At 33.3% G+C, this 15,066-nt stretch overlaps 2 protein-coding genes across 2 annotated transcripts; one reads left to right on the forward strand and one right to left on the reverse strand.

The window, feature by feature from the left end:
* Positions 1–2,758: 2,758 nt before the first annotated feature.
* On the forward strand, positions 2,759–5,205 carry LOC105636944 (beta-amyrin 28-monooxygenase). Its single transcript, XM_012220354.4, has 3 exons — positions 2,759–3,826; positions 4,250–4,437; positions 4,602–5,205. The coding sequence occupies exons 1-3, from the start codon at positions 2,875–2,877 to the stop codon at positions 4,905–4,907; spliced, it is 1,446 nt and encodes a 481-aa protein (XP_012075744.2). The 5' UTR covers positions 2,759–2,874; the 3' UTR covers positions 4,908–5,205.
* Positions 5,206–6,855: 1,650 nt separating this feature from the next.
* On the reverse strand, positions 6,856–12,122 carry LOC105636798 (uncharacterized). The gene is made up of 2 exons (XM_012220146.4): positions 11,018–12,122; positions 6,856–7,162 (listed from the first exon to the last, which is right to left on the reverse strand). Exon 1 carries the CDS (start codon positions 11,895–11,897, stop codon positions 11,022–11,024), a length of 876 nt encoding a protein of 291 aa, XP_012075536.1. The 5' UTR covers positions 11,898–12,122; the 3' UTR covers positions 6,856–7,162; positions 11,018–11,021.
* Positions 12,123–15,066: the final 2,944 nt, after the last annotated feature.

The raw sequence follows: 15,066 nt of genomic DNA on the forward strand, positions 1-15,066 counted from the left end.
TTACAACAACAATGCACATCTTAAAAGACTATGCACATTCCAAATTCTAAATCAACCATTTTCAGTTTTAACTCAAACTTAGAAATTGAAAATCATACCTCTCCAAAATACGCCTCCTCCAACTAAAACCCTGCCACTGCTTTCTAAATACTTTTTTTTTTTTCGATTATAAATGACATCAAAAAGTAAGAAGTCTGACTTAACATGAAAGACAAAGTATATGGCGACAGATTCAAAGCCATCTTCTTCCCAAGTCTTATATCCTAGGAAAAAATCATCAAAAGGTAAAGGTAAGCTGCCCTCTACCAGTTTCGCTGAGAAGAAAAAATGTGGAGGCAAAGAAAAGAAAAAGAGTGCATTCATAACCCTCTTTTGCTCCAAATAAAAGCTCTTCAAGAAAAAAAAAATCCCTCCACTATTCATAAAAACCTCATTGCCTCCAAAAACCCCCTACATTAAAAAAAAAAACAAAGAAAAGAAAAATTATCGAAAAGCAAGTGGAATCCACTGAAGAAGAAGATGAATCCACTAAAGAAGAAGAAGAAGAATCTAAAGCAAAATCATAAAACGAAAAAAGTAGTGAAAATGTGTAAGTTGATAAAAACAATGCTCATGTTGTGAAAAAAAAAAAAAAAAAAGGGATAAAGATGAAAATCCTGCAAATGTTGATAAAATGCATATATGCACTGAAGCTAGTGCGCACCTTTTACTCATCTATGTAAATCTAGAAAATACGAAATGCGTACAACTTAATATAAAATGCATATATGCACTGAAGAGGATTGAAACAAACATATAATAAAATATCCGCAAACACAATGTATTTTATTTGCACGATTTGCTTCGATCATTGTCTTATTTTAAACTTTTTAATCTTAAATTATTACTTTTGAGTTTTAGTCATTCATTGACTTTAGTGGGAGAAAAGAGCATGACATTATGACTTTAAGTGAAAATGGGAGTAATAAATGTAATCTTGATGGTAAATTTGAAAAAATTTTCTTCCCTTAATTCATGTGTGCAAACCAATTTTTGTCCGAATAAATGAAATAGAGGGAGTATACGTTAAGAATTGAAATAACTATTATAATACCTATAATTAACTATTTTATAATTATAATATTTAATATTATTATAAAACACACAAAACAATTAGTAATAATATTAAAATTAAACATGAATAATAACTAATATCATCATTATATTTAGTGTCTCTATCTATATAGTAACTAATACTGTAATGATATTTATAATAATCACTTTCATTCTAATTTTATTATAATTATAAATATTCTAATTATAACTACTACTATAATCATAATATTATAATCACATATAATATTTTACTAGTATTAATAATTATCGTTTTTTCTTTATAGTTATGACTAATAGTATCATTAGAATTATTTCACTTTCTATTATAAATCATATCTAGTATTATAATAATCAATAAATCGGTATTAAAAATAATTTAATTATTCCAATGAATTATATATATATACATAAAGATTATAATAATAACTATTTTTTAATACTTAAATTATTGTATAATTAGAGTATAGTATTCTAATAGACTCATAGTATTGTAAATATAATTATTTTAATTATAATTAGAAGTCTAATAAATTACTTGTAATTAGCTAGACTCATGATGTGCCAAAATCATTTACCGCAAAAATTATATATATCCTTAATTTTAGCACTTTACTCAATTAAATAAGAATGCCTAATTAATGATTAAAGAAATCTTGAATTGTGAACGTTTTTAATAATTTTTACCAATTCTTTTAAATTTTTCAATCAATATAGTGTAAATTTTTAAATCTCATCCCAATTTTTAAATCTCATCCCTCCATCTTTCTTATTCTGATAAATACAATCCCACAATAACTGATGAATGTTATTTCTATCCTAACCCTTCTTGCTCACCAATAGGCATTCATGATTTTTAAAACTCATCACAAGTAGATTCAGGCAATAAGATGAGCAATAAAACAGCAAAGCCTGCACAATAGACTTAAGTAACACCTTCCTTCCGGCTATAAAAAGAATTTTATTGTTCCAATTATTAATACGATTTCGGAGTCTGTCTTTAATGTAATTAAAAATTTACTTCTTATTACGACCTATTAAAAAAGGGAGACCAAGATAATTACTCCCACATAACAGAATAAAAACTCCTAAATTATCAGAATTAAATTCTACATATTTTCAGGCGCGTTAGGGCTAAACATAATATCCGAATTCTGAAAATTAACCATTTCCCCAGAAGCCGTCTCATAAATCGAAGAATCTCTTTCACCCTACGGGTCTCTCTCTCACTAGCCTTGAAGAAAAAAATCGAGGCATAAGGAAATTTATTAAATCCTATCTTTGCTAGCATATATACCTTCCAGACACTCCCAGTTGACCTAAACAAAACATAGTTGTTCATCTATAATTATTTATGTTTTCTATTTAAATTTTTTTTACAAATAAATTTTTAAATAGAAAACAAATTTTACAAAACTAAAACTCGTTGTTTATAGAATTTTCAAACCCATTCTTCTATTCTCTATTATCTATATTCTTCTCCTATTTTTTCTCTATTATTCAAAGTAAAATATAGCTAATTACTTTATTCTCGGCTAAAATTTATTAATGATTTTGTTGTAAGTTGTTAATAAATACTTTGTTTTTCTCCAAAATCTGCGGAAAACAGATACAGTAAATAATTGTATGAAATAAAAATGAAAAATAAAAACAAAAAACTTATAATAATAAGCAGCCCAGAAAAACTCATCAACAGTATCTCTTCTCTCTATATATAAACCAATCTTTGTACACCTATTACCTTCATACAACATCTGATATACAGTTATCTTCTTATTAACTATGGAATTCTTTCTCACACCCTCAATACTCATAACTAGTTTTATTATTTCGTCTCTTGCTTTCATTTTCTTTACGTTTAAACACCAATTACCTGGTAGTAATCATAACCTTCCTCCAGGAAGCATGGGGTGGCCAATAATGGGTGAAACACTTGAGTTCTTGTTTGGGAAGCCAGAAACTTTTGTCTTTAAAAGAATGGAGAAATATTCTCGAGAAATATTCAAGACTAAGATCCTTGGAGAGAAAACAGCAGTCATATGTGGCCCTAATGGACACAAATTTCTCTTCTCAAATGAACAAAAGCTATTCAAAGTATTCCGTCCTCATTCAATGCAAAAGCTTTTCCGTTCACATCAGTCAAGTAATATGCCGCCGGCCACAAGTGAACAGGAGACAAAATTACTCCGGTCACCGGCTTTTTTAAAACCGGAGGCATTAGTAAGATACTTGGGGAAAATGGATTCTGTCACACAACAACAGATGCAAAATGATTGGGAAGGAAAAGATTCCGTCATGGTTAATCCTCTTGCAAAGACACTCACTTTGTCTCTGGCTTGTCGATTCTTTTTAGGAATTGACGATCCAGATCGCATATCAAGACTTGTTGGTTACTTTGATGATATAACAGTAGGTTTGCATTCTGTTACTGTAAATTTTCCTGGAACTATTTTCTACAGAGCTAAAAAAGCTGTCTCTGCAATTCGCAAGGAGTTGGTAAGTGTTGTTAAAGAGAAAAGAGTTGCGATTTCGATATCAGGAGCTCCGTCGCAAGATATTCTTTCCCACATGATTGTTGCTACTGATCTTTCTAGTAAATGTATGGCAGAGATTGAAATTGCAGATAAAATTATGGGTCTATTGACTGCTGGTTATAGTACTGTAGCTACGGCTATAACTTTCTTCATGAAATATGTTGGTGAGAGACATGATATCTACAGCAAGATTCTTGATGGTAAACTTTCTTTCTTATTATATTTTTATTCTTCGTCTTTGACTACAACTATTTTAAGGGATGACATTAAAAATTTTCAGAAATTTAAATGGCAAATTTTAAAAAAAAAAATTAATAAAGGGGCTGTTATATAATTTTTCACTCAGAGAATAGCTTCCGTATTGATAATAAAATTACTCTAATTATAACATGGAGGTTACGAATCTGCAAAATAAGGAAATACTACGTACATCGACTCTTTCTAGAGCTAAATATCAAATGTTTCTCAAATTGAAGCGCCTTTTGTACAATTTTTTATCTAAATCCTAGGAGATTGACATATACTAAGTCTATTTTGTGCTAGAAATTCAAATTTTTACTATAGGAAAAATCATTAGAGTTTACCAGGATAATTATGTTGCTCACATTTAAAAATTGAAACAGAGCAAATGGAGGTGGCTTCAGCTAAAAAAGCAGGGGAGTTGTTGCAATGGGAAGACATACAAAAAATGAAATACTCATGGAATGTGGTGAATGAAGTAATGAGGCTTACACCTCCACTTCAAGGAACTTTTAGAGAGGCCATAACTGACTTTACATATGCTGGTTATACTATTCCAAAAGGGTGGAAGGTAAATGTCACATCCTTTCATCATATTAAATTGAAAATGTTGCTTTATTTCTTGGACTTTATTAAAATTATTAAAGGATGTATAGCCATAGAAACTCATATCATAGATGAAAATCTAAAAATAATTTTAATTTTCTTAACATTGTTTAAATATAAATGCTGCAGATATATTGGACAGTAAGTACGACAAACAAGAATCCAGAGTATTTCCCCAATCCAGAGAAATTTGATCCATCAAGATTTGAAGATAATAAATCAATTCCTCCATACACATTTATACCCTTTGGAGGAGGACCCAGAATGTGCCCTGGAAAAGAGTATGCTAGATTGGCAATTTTAACTTTCATTCATAATGTAACGAAGAGATTTAAATGGGAATTGGAATTTCCTCAGGAAAAGATTATTGGTGACATGATGCCAACCCCAGAAAAGGGTCTTCCTGTTCGCCTTCAACCGATTCAGAAAGCCTGAATTTTTATTACTTGTCTATACCGGGTGTATATAGGTTACCACTAATCTCCCCAATGTTAGTGGTAATTCAAATACACCTTATAAAGAAATATGATAAGGGCTTTCTTGTTCTAGTCAAGATTTTCATTAGTAGAGTGACACAAACAACATTGTCTGCCATAAACTTTCTTGAATTTACTGTGTATAATAATTGAAAGTTTGGTTCATATTGTGCTTAGTGCTTACTGACTTAATTTCATATTAATTTTGAATGGAAGTAATAATAATTTGTTTTAGGCTCCCAAGAGTCCTTTTCAGACCTCATATGTTTCTACTGCTAGGTCAAAAATTGATTACAAATATAGTGGGTTGGTGATGCATACTTTCAATTCAACTGAAAATATTTTGAATTTTATTTAATATTATATCAGACATATGTACAGTTATTGGCGCAAATTACATCAATTTACCCCTATATTTTGAAAAAAAAAAAAATTATGATACCCTAAATTATAAAATTAATCGACCATGAACTTTATTTTTTGTAATAATTTCACTTTCTTATACTAAAAACGGTACATTTAAGATTTTTTTTACGTTTAAATGCAAAATATTAATTTGATATGTGATTAATATAACTTTTGAAATAATAATTTTACATTTTTAATTTTTTTTTTTTTTTACTTTTATATGCAAAATATTAACTTGATATGTGATTAATATAACTTTAGAACAATAATTTTACATTTTTCAATAAGTGTTTATTCGATCTCATGTTCCAAATGGAGATGTTCAATTGGTCAAATGAGTACAATTTAAATTGAAGCGTTCAAAGGTTCAAAATAAAAAATGAGGATGCTATAAATTTTTTTATGAAAAATACAAGATTAAATTTATATATTCAGCCCTAATATGAACATTATGAGATGTCCTGCTGATATTTTCTTCTCAGCTCCTCCTACTATAATGCGAGCTCAAAGAAGGAAGAGATAAGAGGATCCCATGAACATGTGATCAAAAATCCATAATAGAGTCCGATTACAACAACTGAATTGATTATCTTCATGCATAAGGCTAGTCGATCATCTAGTATAAAATTTCAAAATCACCACAGACCTCCCTTTGTTTTTCTTTTCTGTTGCAATTTCTGAATTATTATATGATGACTTTGAAGGAACCTTTCTGATATTATAATTGGGATGAAATTGCTTCAACAGTAGGGAGGCTACAACCTAGTTTGGACCGGAACCAAATCAGAAAAAGGAATTAAATCAGAAAAATTTCAAACCGAAATCAGCTCAAGAATCTCAATTTGAAATTGAACCAAGATCCACCAGACGGATTCAGCTTTTGGCCTCTCCCTAAAAGATTTTCAGACCAAAACCAACGATTGTACCAGTGGCTTAGATTCAAATCCAATCCCAAACAAATAAAAAAAAGAAAAGAAAAGAAAGAAAAAGAAAAAGACCAAACCAGAACCAAGACCAAACTTCATGTCCAGTCTCAATTCCACTTTCCTCGAGTCCTGAACCACTAGTTCAATGAACCAGCAAACCCGCTTGATTTGTACTAAATTAGATTGAATTTAAGAGTTTGCTAAGATTTATAATAGCAATATTTATCCTAGAAGTTGGGGATTTTGACCAAAACCCCTTGTAAGAGCTAAAAAATGAGAAGTTGGGAACTAACCTTCTAATAATATGCATCTTTTGCTCGGGAACAACCCTTTCGTACCAAGGATTCTAACATTGAAATTGAAGAACAAAATAGATCAAGATTACCCTAATTTGAGAGGATTTCAACACATGATCCTGAATTCGAGAAGGCAGGTAAAAATTCCCCCTAATAGTTAGCGATTTAAGTGAAGTCATAAACAAGATAAAACCACTAAAAAAAAAACCCCAGAAATACCACTTCCAACATAGCCTAAACACTAATATGAGCAGAAGCTTCAATGCAGATAAGCCAATACAAAATTCTAAATATTTTCTTGCAGATAAGTTCAATTAAAATGCTGCACTACAAGAATTTGTGTCTAGTGATCATATGTGCTAATGTAATTTTTGGTAAGACATGCTTAGCAACATAACTTTTAGTATCATTACAGCATTAAAAAATCCTATAGCTACAATAGCAGAGGGATACACATTAGTTCAAAACACTAGAGAACTCGAAATTAGATGGCAAAATGCAAATAAAGACATCACCGCTTGAGACAATTCGTTCTACAAACGCCATCCAATAACTTTCTTCACAAAACTGCAATCAGCCTGGAACTGAAATAAAATGTGATCATGGTTAATTTCTAATTAGTGAAGAATTTACTTTTGAACATAAAGAAAAACAATGCAACTGAAGCAATTTTACAATTGAAACATGCAATACCAATTAACGAAGTGCAATTACTACATATGGATCCATGATAAACATCCCAAATGTGCTAGTCAAAAGGAAGTCCTTAGCCAAAAAGAAAGCCATATGAAGTAATTAATGCAGGCAAAATATGCAAGAGGAAATATTAAACTGCACACTTATAGTAGCTTTCTCAAGGAGCAAAACAAGAGGCATATGAAGTTGTAGTGCTTACAGGAAAATATACAAAAGAAAATACTAAAAGTGCAATTATAATCGCTTTCCCAAGAAGTTTCAGCATGCTAATACTGATCTACATGAGCAGATAAACTCAAACTCAGTGCAATTCCATCCCCAATATAGCCTACTATGGACGGGTCAAGCCTATGCAGACCGAATGACAGTTAAACCCAACATCTAATATAGCAAATTTAAAATGTTCAATACAAAATAACTACACTGGTAAATTTTTGTCTAACCCTATTTTCCTACCAGCACAATTCACTGATAAATTATAAAATACACCTCCAAACAGCTAAAACATACAATATTGGCTCAACCATTGCAATCAGTCAGCCGAACTAATGATCTGAAAACTTGACAAATTAATTGGGAGTAAAGAGCAGAACAACTGAGATATATTTAGAGGCAACCCTCAATGTCTGTCTAACTGAAATGATAATTGGGATTATCAGGTAACATATTGTCCCACAAGTCCAAGTCCTATCTAGTGTCTGCAAATGCAAAAATAGTTTAGGAGATGCTTGAATGTAGCACCTAACAGCATGAGCTAGTAACTGGGTCAGATATCTATGATGACCTAGCACATTAGCAGGCTTGGATTGGTAACCTTAGATTGGTTGCAATTTCATCCCTAACCAATCTTACTGTTTAATCAGGTCCACGCCAGATTGAATTTTGACAGGGTGAAATTTTAGTTCTTACACAATTATTTTGGACTCAGGTTAGCCCAGTCTTCTTGCCACAACTCTTGCAATATTAGAAGTCCCTTTCTAGTAATCCAAAAAAGATCATATAATACTAGAGCATTAAATCATCAAGCATATAACCATGCCAGCAGAAGTATAATATTCTATAGGTCCAGCCTGGCTATTAATACAATAAATCCAGTGGCGCAGCATTTTACCATCAGCTGTGTGAGCAATTAGACTGTTTACAGAGAACCCCTTATTATAACCCTGGTGACCTCAAATTTTTCATTATCTGTGACCCAAGAAGTGACATAACACTCATTTTCCAAGCTGGTTCACAAATACTGCTTCAGTTCTCATTTATAACAAATGCTCCAGTGAAATGGCATGTACGTCTAAGAAAGTCCAAGCACTAAAATAGGAGTTCATTTACCTTGACCTGTGTAACAAGAAGAAGATTGTTGCTGAGGGAATGGTGGAATGGTAGTCAAGAGAGACTCCATATGTGACAAACTCTTTGGTGATTAGAGAAAACCCAAATTTTAGCTTTAATTTTTTCATGATTTGCTTCCTCTATTGGCACTTTTTGTAAGTTCATCTGCTTTCACTGTGGAGGAGGATAGTCAGATTTAATCCCTAGCATAGGTTTAGTTTTCACCATGGCATAGAAAAGTATGACACATGGAGATATGAAGAAGAACACTAAAAGCTAGAAGATTATTGACTATTCCCTTGTTTTCCTTCTTATTTTGTCTCACATGGGTTAATATAGGACTTTCAAAGCACAAGAAAATGAAAGAATCACCTGCTCTTCAATTTCTCTTTCTTAACTTAGTAGATACTAGATAGTACTTATTATTTTGGAACTTCACATTATTAAGTGTGTTTCTCATGATTGAACAAGGTTAAATGGCAGGAAAGGTCAGCATTTGTTGTTGGTTAAACCTCTTATACATATCATGGATAGATATATTACTACATTAAACAATCCAAATTCACTAAACAAAATTGCTTATTTACTAGATAAGATTTGTCATAGACACTAAGAACTAGGAGCACAGTCATTAATCTATACAAGTACATGCAATGCAGTCCTTAATTGTTCCTTTAAAATGAATTCCTCCCTCCTCAAAGGATGCATTGTCCCTTCATGAGAGCCAAAATATTATCTTATTGTCCACTATTTTGGAAATCGATTCCATGCCATCACTTAGAAGATATTTTACCTCATGCAGCTGTTTTACTCATTCATTACAACACAATAGCATAAGTATTAATCTTCACTACTTAAATCAACTCCATTCTATACTTGGAGCATTTTTCCCTCTATATAAGTATTTCCTAATACTCAAGACAATGCAATCAAGAAGACAGAAGAATATCCTTTCAAACTAAAGCTGACGAATATAAGCTGCAAGACTACAACTCAACTAAGCCTTAATCCATATTTTGGGGTCTATATGTGTTCATTTCATCCATGCCAACCAATTTGGGGCAAAATCTTTAGTGAGATCTCGAGCCATTAAGTCCTTTCTCACGATTTCTCCCCAAGGTCATCCCAAGTGTACCTCTCATTTTTTTATTCCCAACAACATTAGTGTACTGAACCTCAAATAGCACTGCATATGCTGGTCCATAATGCATGTTGCTTTAACAAGCAACAAGGCAACAGCAAGGCAGGATTCAAGAGGATGGTTATGCACTTAAACAAATGAGAAAATAAAAATTCTGAAACAAGATCCACTTCCAAATGGATAATCGGATGCCAAAAAAAGACGTCCAATTAGCTTCTAATTCAAACTAGAAAAGCCAAAAAGGTAAACCACATCCTAAATCTCTTGGAAAAGAAAAGAGGCAGATACATAATTCAACCTTGGAAACTGGGTAATTTGCTACATATCTTACCAATAAAATTAACATGGAACTCAAGTGGAACTTAACTAATAGTTGACCTAGACAACAAGAATAACAGACAAATGAAGTATCACGTCTCAAACAAGGGAAAAAAGGACCTTTAGTTGAAAAACATTTTGTCATAAAGTAAGACATCCAACACTAAATTATGTCATAGACAAAAAAATAAAAAATAAAATAAAATAAAATTAACATGATAAGGCACTTCAGTCTCATTGAAATTAGCAAAGGAAAGTCCTGCTAAAACCCCATTAGGTGCAGCTCTTAAGCCGTGAGACAATCTTGCCACTGCATGAATACCCTCTATCTCGAGACAATTTCTAGATTGCACCATTAGTTTCACTATGACAGAAGATAATTGCCTTTGTATACATGGAAGGCTGTTTTCTGCACATATTAAGAAAATATAGCATACAGCACCAACTTGTGCTCTTTCATTTAGAGATGAAGAGCGTTAAACAGTTTAACGAGTTATCCACCTAATGTGCTCCACCAGCTAAAAATGTCAACTTAGAAAGAATAAAACTTGCCGTGTTTAAGATGACAGCACACATAATATGAATCCACATTAGGTGATTAGAGATGAAACCAGATTCACTGTAAAAAATGATTAAGAAAGGACACTATGCATGTATAAAGTATTCGAACAATGTCAGATATTTATATGAACTGATTACTACATCTAGATATTCTGGAAAAATGCATTGGTCCACACTCCATAAATTCAACATAGCTGAACATCTATTTTGGTAATTAGCATGAAACGAGGATCTAATATAAGGAAACCTAAACTGTAATTCCAGTGGGGCGCCATACGAACTGAGAGATAAGTTATATATAAAAGAACAGGAAAATCGAGATAAAGGAAAAATCAAGTTCAGGGAATTTGCTTAAAACATTAATGCCACACTCTAACATCGAAATAAGGCAAACCTATTCATTGCTGTTGCTGATTCTGCTGCTGCTGTTGAGGATTGGGAGGAGGTGGCATACCGCCCGGACGAGGCGGTCCATAAACAGGGACACCACCAGGTGGAGGAGGCATTACAGGACGAGGGGGCTGGTTTTGCATTCCAGGTCTTGGCGGAGCCGGAGGTCCTCTCATCATGGGCGCTTGCGGCTGTGGTGGCATTCCCATTGGTCTCTGTCCAAACTGCGGTGGTGGCATGGGGTACCCCTGTTGTGGTGGTCGAGCTGCAAACTGAGGTGGAACATTTGGAGGTGGACCCCGACCCATTGGTGGAGCCTGCCCAGGATAAGGCGGAGGAGGCATCTGACCAGGAGGCCTTATAACAGGCGGGGCGCTACCAGGCGGACCCTGTGCTGGATAAGTCATAGGCGGAGCAGAAAGTTGTGGATGCGGAGGACGAGAGAGCTGCGGCTGCATCATACCAGGTGCAGGTCCACCAACACCACGAACCGGACCAGCAAGACCAGGCTGAGCCTGAACAAGAGGAGCAGTAGGTATTCCACGACCAGCTGCACGACCAATTCCAGGACCAGCAATAGCAGTAGCAGAGACAGCCTTGGCGCGTGACTCTTCAGGAGGAGGAGGACCTTCAACAGTCATGGAAATGACCTCTTCACCCCGGAGAAGAACAAGGCCAAGGGTACGGCGGTCCTCTCGCTCCTCGTTGTTCTTCTTGCCCTTAGCAGGTGGGAGCTTGCGAAACTCCTCGCAATCACCAAGGACGAGATTCATATGGCGGTCGAAGGCCATGAACTTCCCGACCAGCTGCCGGCCGTCCTGAATGGTGACCCGCATCCGATAGTTGATGTATTGGAGCATCTTGGAGCTCTTGGACATCGACATTTTGCGAATCTAGGGTTTCTCTAACTGGGGTATATGGTTTCTTTTAAAAAATTTTGCTATACACTCTATATAAAGTATAGAGTGTAGAGCAGAGAAAAGAAAATGGTGGAATTGGGTTAGAGATGAAAGGGAGAAAGAAAGACTGTAAAAAGATTGGGGATTTGAGTTTAGGAGGGTTTTGTTAGGGCACACGCGTTGCGCAGAGACAGCCGTTTGATTTCCTATTAAATCTAATGCGTTTATTTGGGTTTTGAACTTTTGAGGAGAAAATTACTTGTATGTACAGACTCACTCGTGAATTAAACTAATTACAGTAAAAAATTTTCAAAAATATTTCTATTTTTTTTTTTTCCTTAATATATGATAAGAAATACTCATTTTAAAGAGAACTCTTACTCTCATTGATCTAGGTAAAATTTTCTCTTTTGAGAATTGAAATTACATCAATATCTTTAATCTACTGGCTAAATTATATTAATGGTTATTTAACCTTATGTTAATTTCATAAGGTGATATAATTTTAATATATCATCTTTAATACTAATGTGATAATAAAATAAAATATTTTTATTTTAAAAATTCATATTTTTCCTTATACATTAATTTAGAATATACCTATTAATTTATTTAACAAATAATGTAGAAAAAAAATGTTCCCTTTGTCGTTTATATTTTGTAGCATTTTTTATATTTATTTGTAATCATGATTTTATTTTTGTGATATATATAACTTTTAGTATCATATTACTGTTTTGATTATTGCATCAGTGAGTGATCTCCAGTCAAAATAAAAATTAAATTTCAGTGACTAAAAAATAACAAATTGAAGTTATGTGACCTAAATAAAACTAAGTATATAATTAGATGACTATTAACATAATTCACCCATATTTATGTGTGTGTGAAAATAGGGAAAATAATAGGATTTTTAATTTTTGACAATTTTATAAATATTCTAAAATATCATTATTTATGGCTAATTATGAAATTGTAATTGAAATATCCAATAAATCCTTAAAATATATTCATATATGATGTGGAGAATTTTATTATAAAATTAATTTTTTTAAATAGATATAAAATAATTAATGCTTTAAAAATTGTAAAGTTTCAAAATTTATATATATATATATATATATATATATATATATATATATATATATATATTGTCACGATCCATTTCCATGGACCGGACCGGCACTAGGATCTGGGTGGGTTTAAAGCCCCCGAAGCCCGTAGTAAGCCTATATTACTTAAAACTCGCATTCTATTCACAATTGTGGATTCAGGCCCAATAATTTATTTCACAAATATATCCAAAGTACAATCCATATAATAAATGTTTATACTCTATTTATTCATTTACAATCTAGTTGGAAGACAATTGCGGAACTCTACTCCATAATTCACTATCCTTTGCATTTACAAATTCAATACAATGATTATTACTCCTATCGATCCGTATTTCGTTCGTTCGATTGGACTCCAGGATTCTTCTTTCCATCTATTACCTGGGGAGGATTGGAGGGGGGGGGGTGAGTACTAAACTCAGTGAGTAGGATTAGATAACCCTCTCACCACACACAATCATACAAATGCTAAAATATTTTAATGTGGTCACCCGTTTAGTTATATGATCATGCAGTTTGTCACACAAATGTCAATACAATAGCAATCACAATTATTATCACCTTCATATAATCATATCACGTGAAAATTAGTCAGTGGAGTCACCGAAACCCAATGAGCCGTCCTCCCAAGATTGACGTATAGTGCGACTTGTTAGATATATTGGGTCATATGGGATTCCCCCGTTCTCTCCCCTAATTGAGATATCCTCTGTTTGGCCCATCCACTCACATGTGCACCAGGGAGCCAATCCCTCATTCTGGCTGACCGGTATAATCCTCACACTGCCGGTCCTCTGATTATTTTTCCAGACTCTCTCTCTCTCTCTTTTTTTTTTATACCAACAGGCGGCATCCTGGTCGTCTCCCTCAAATCTAGATCATCAGGCGCACACAACAGGAGACCACCCTGCGGACTGCGATCAGATCTAAATTATCAGGTGCGCCCAATAAAGAAGCCAACCTGTGATTTCAGTATTATCCTCTTTTTTTATATGTATACCAATAGGAGGCAACCCGGTCGTCTCCAACAAATCTAGATCTTCAGGCGCTCACAACAGGAGGCCACCCTGTGGGCTGCGATCAAATCTAGATTATCAGGTGCGCCCAAAGAGATCAACCCGTGGTTTTCCATATCATACAGATCAAAACAGTAGGTGCACACAGGGGCGCTGATCTCCCATTTACCCGGCTAACGGTAATCATAATTAGGATCCATATAACGATAACGGTCTCACAAACCCACGGTGACCGACTTCATCCTAATTCCACACAAACAAGGCACAACAATATCACATCACAAGTAATCAAACAATTTTTAATATCAAGGAATAGTGCAGCACAATATGGCAATTCAACAAAATAATGCATGATAACATTTAGCCGTGAATGCATGAATGCAAGCGGATGATACTAGTTATCTAACACTACTCACAGTTCTTTATTGTCCTTTAAAGGACTATCATTAGTACAGCAACCTTCTAGCTTTTGTCTCACCATCCCGGAGCTCATACGCATCTAGAAAGAAAATCCTGTATAAAAATCCTAATCTCATAAATATACTTTGCATTCATTGTTACTTTTTGAGGCTCTATAGCTATTTATCTTAATTTATCGAACTTAAATATATTTATCGTTCATTTATTCTAATTTATAACTTATATTAAAGCATTCTAATTATTCTAATTTATAACTTATATTTTTATACTAATAATAAATACCACGATAATAATACTAATAAAAGTTTTAGTTTTTATTACCTATTAAAGATATAACTAGTTTAATTCTTCATTAAGTGTTTTATTGAAAATTTGGCAGCATTTCCTCAATAAAACGGACTATCCAAGTTTTACATAATCCACATGTCATCACGCAGCCCATCTATCGGGCAATTCACATTAACTGATCCGTCCGCCATAACCATCATTCATCCGTTCATTCAATTCACATCGTCCATTACAATTAATTGTTCTATAACTATTTATTTGTTAATAAAATTCCTAAAATTTATTATTAGCTAGGAATTTATAATATGTAATTTA

Source organism: Jatropha curcas, chromosome 10 (genome assembly GCF_041381405.1).
Source record: "Jatropha curcas cultivar XTBG-Jc1 chromosome 10, XTBG_Jcur_1.0, whole genome shotgun sequence".
Taxonomy (NCBI): Eukaryota; Viridiplantae; Streptophyta; class Magnoliopsida; order Malpighiales; family Euphorbiaceae; genus Jatropha; species Jatropha curcas.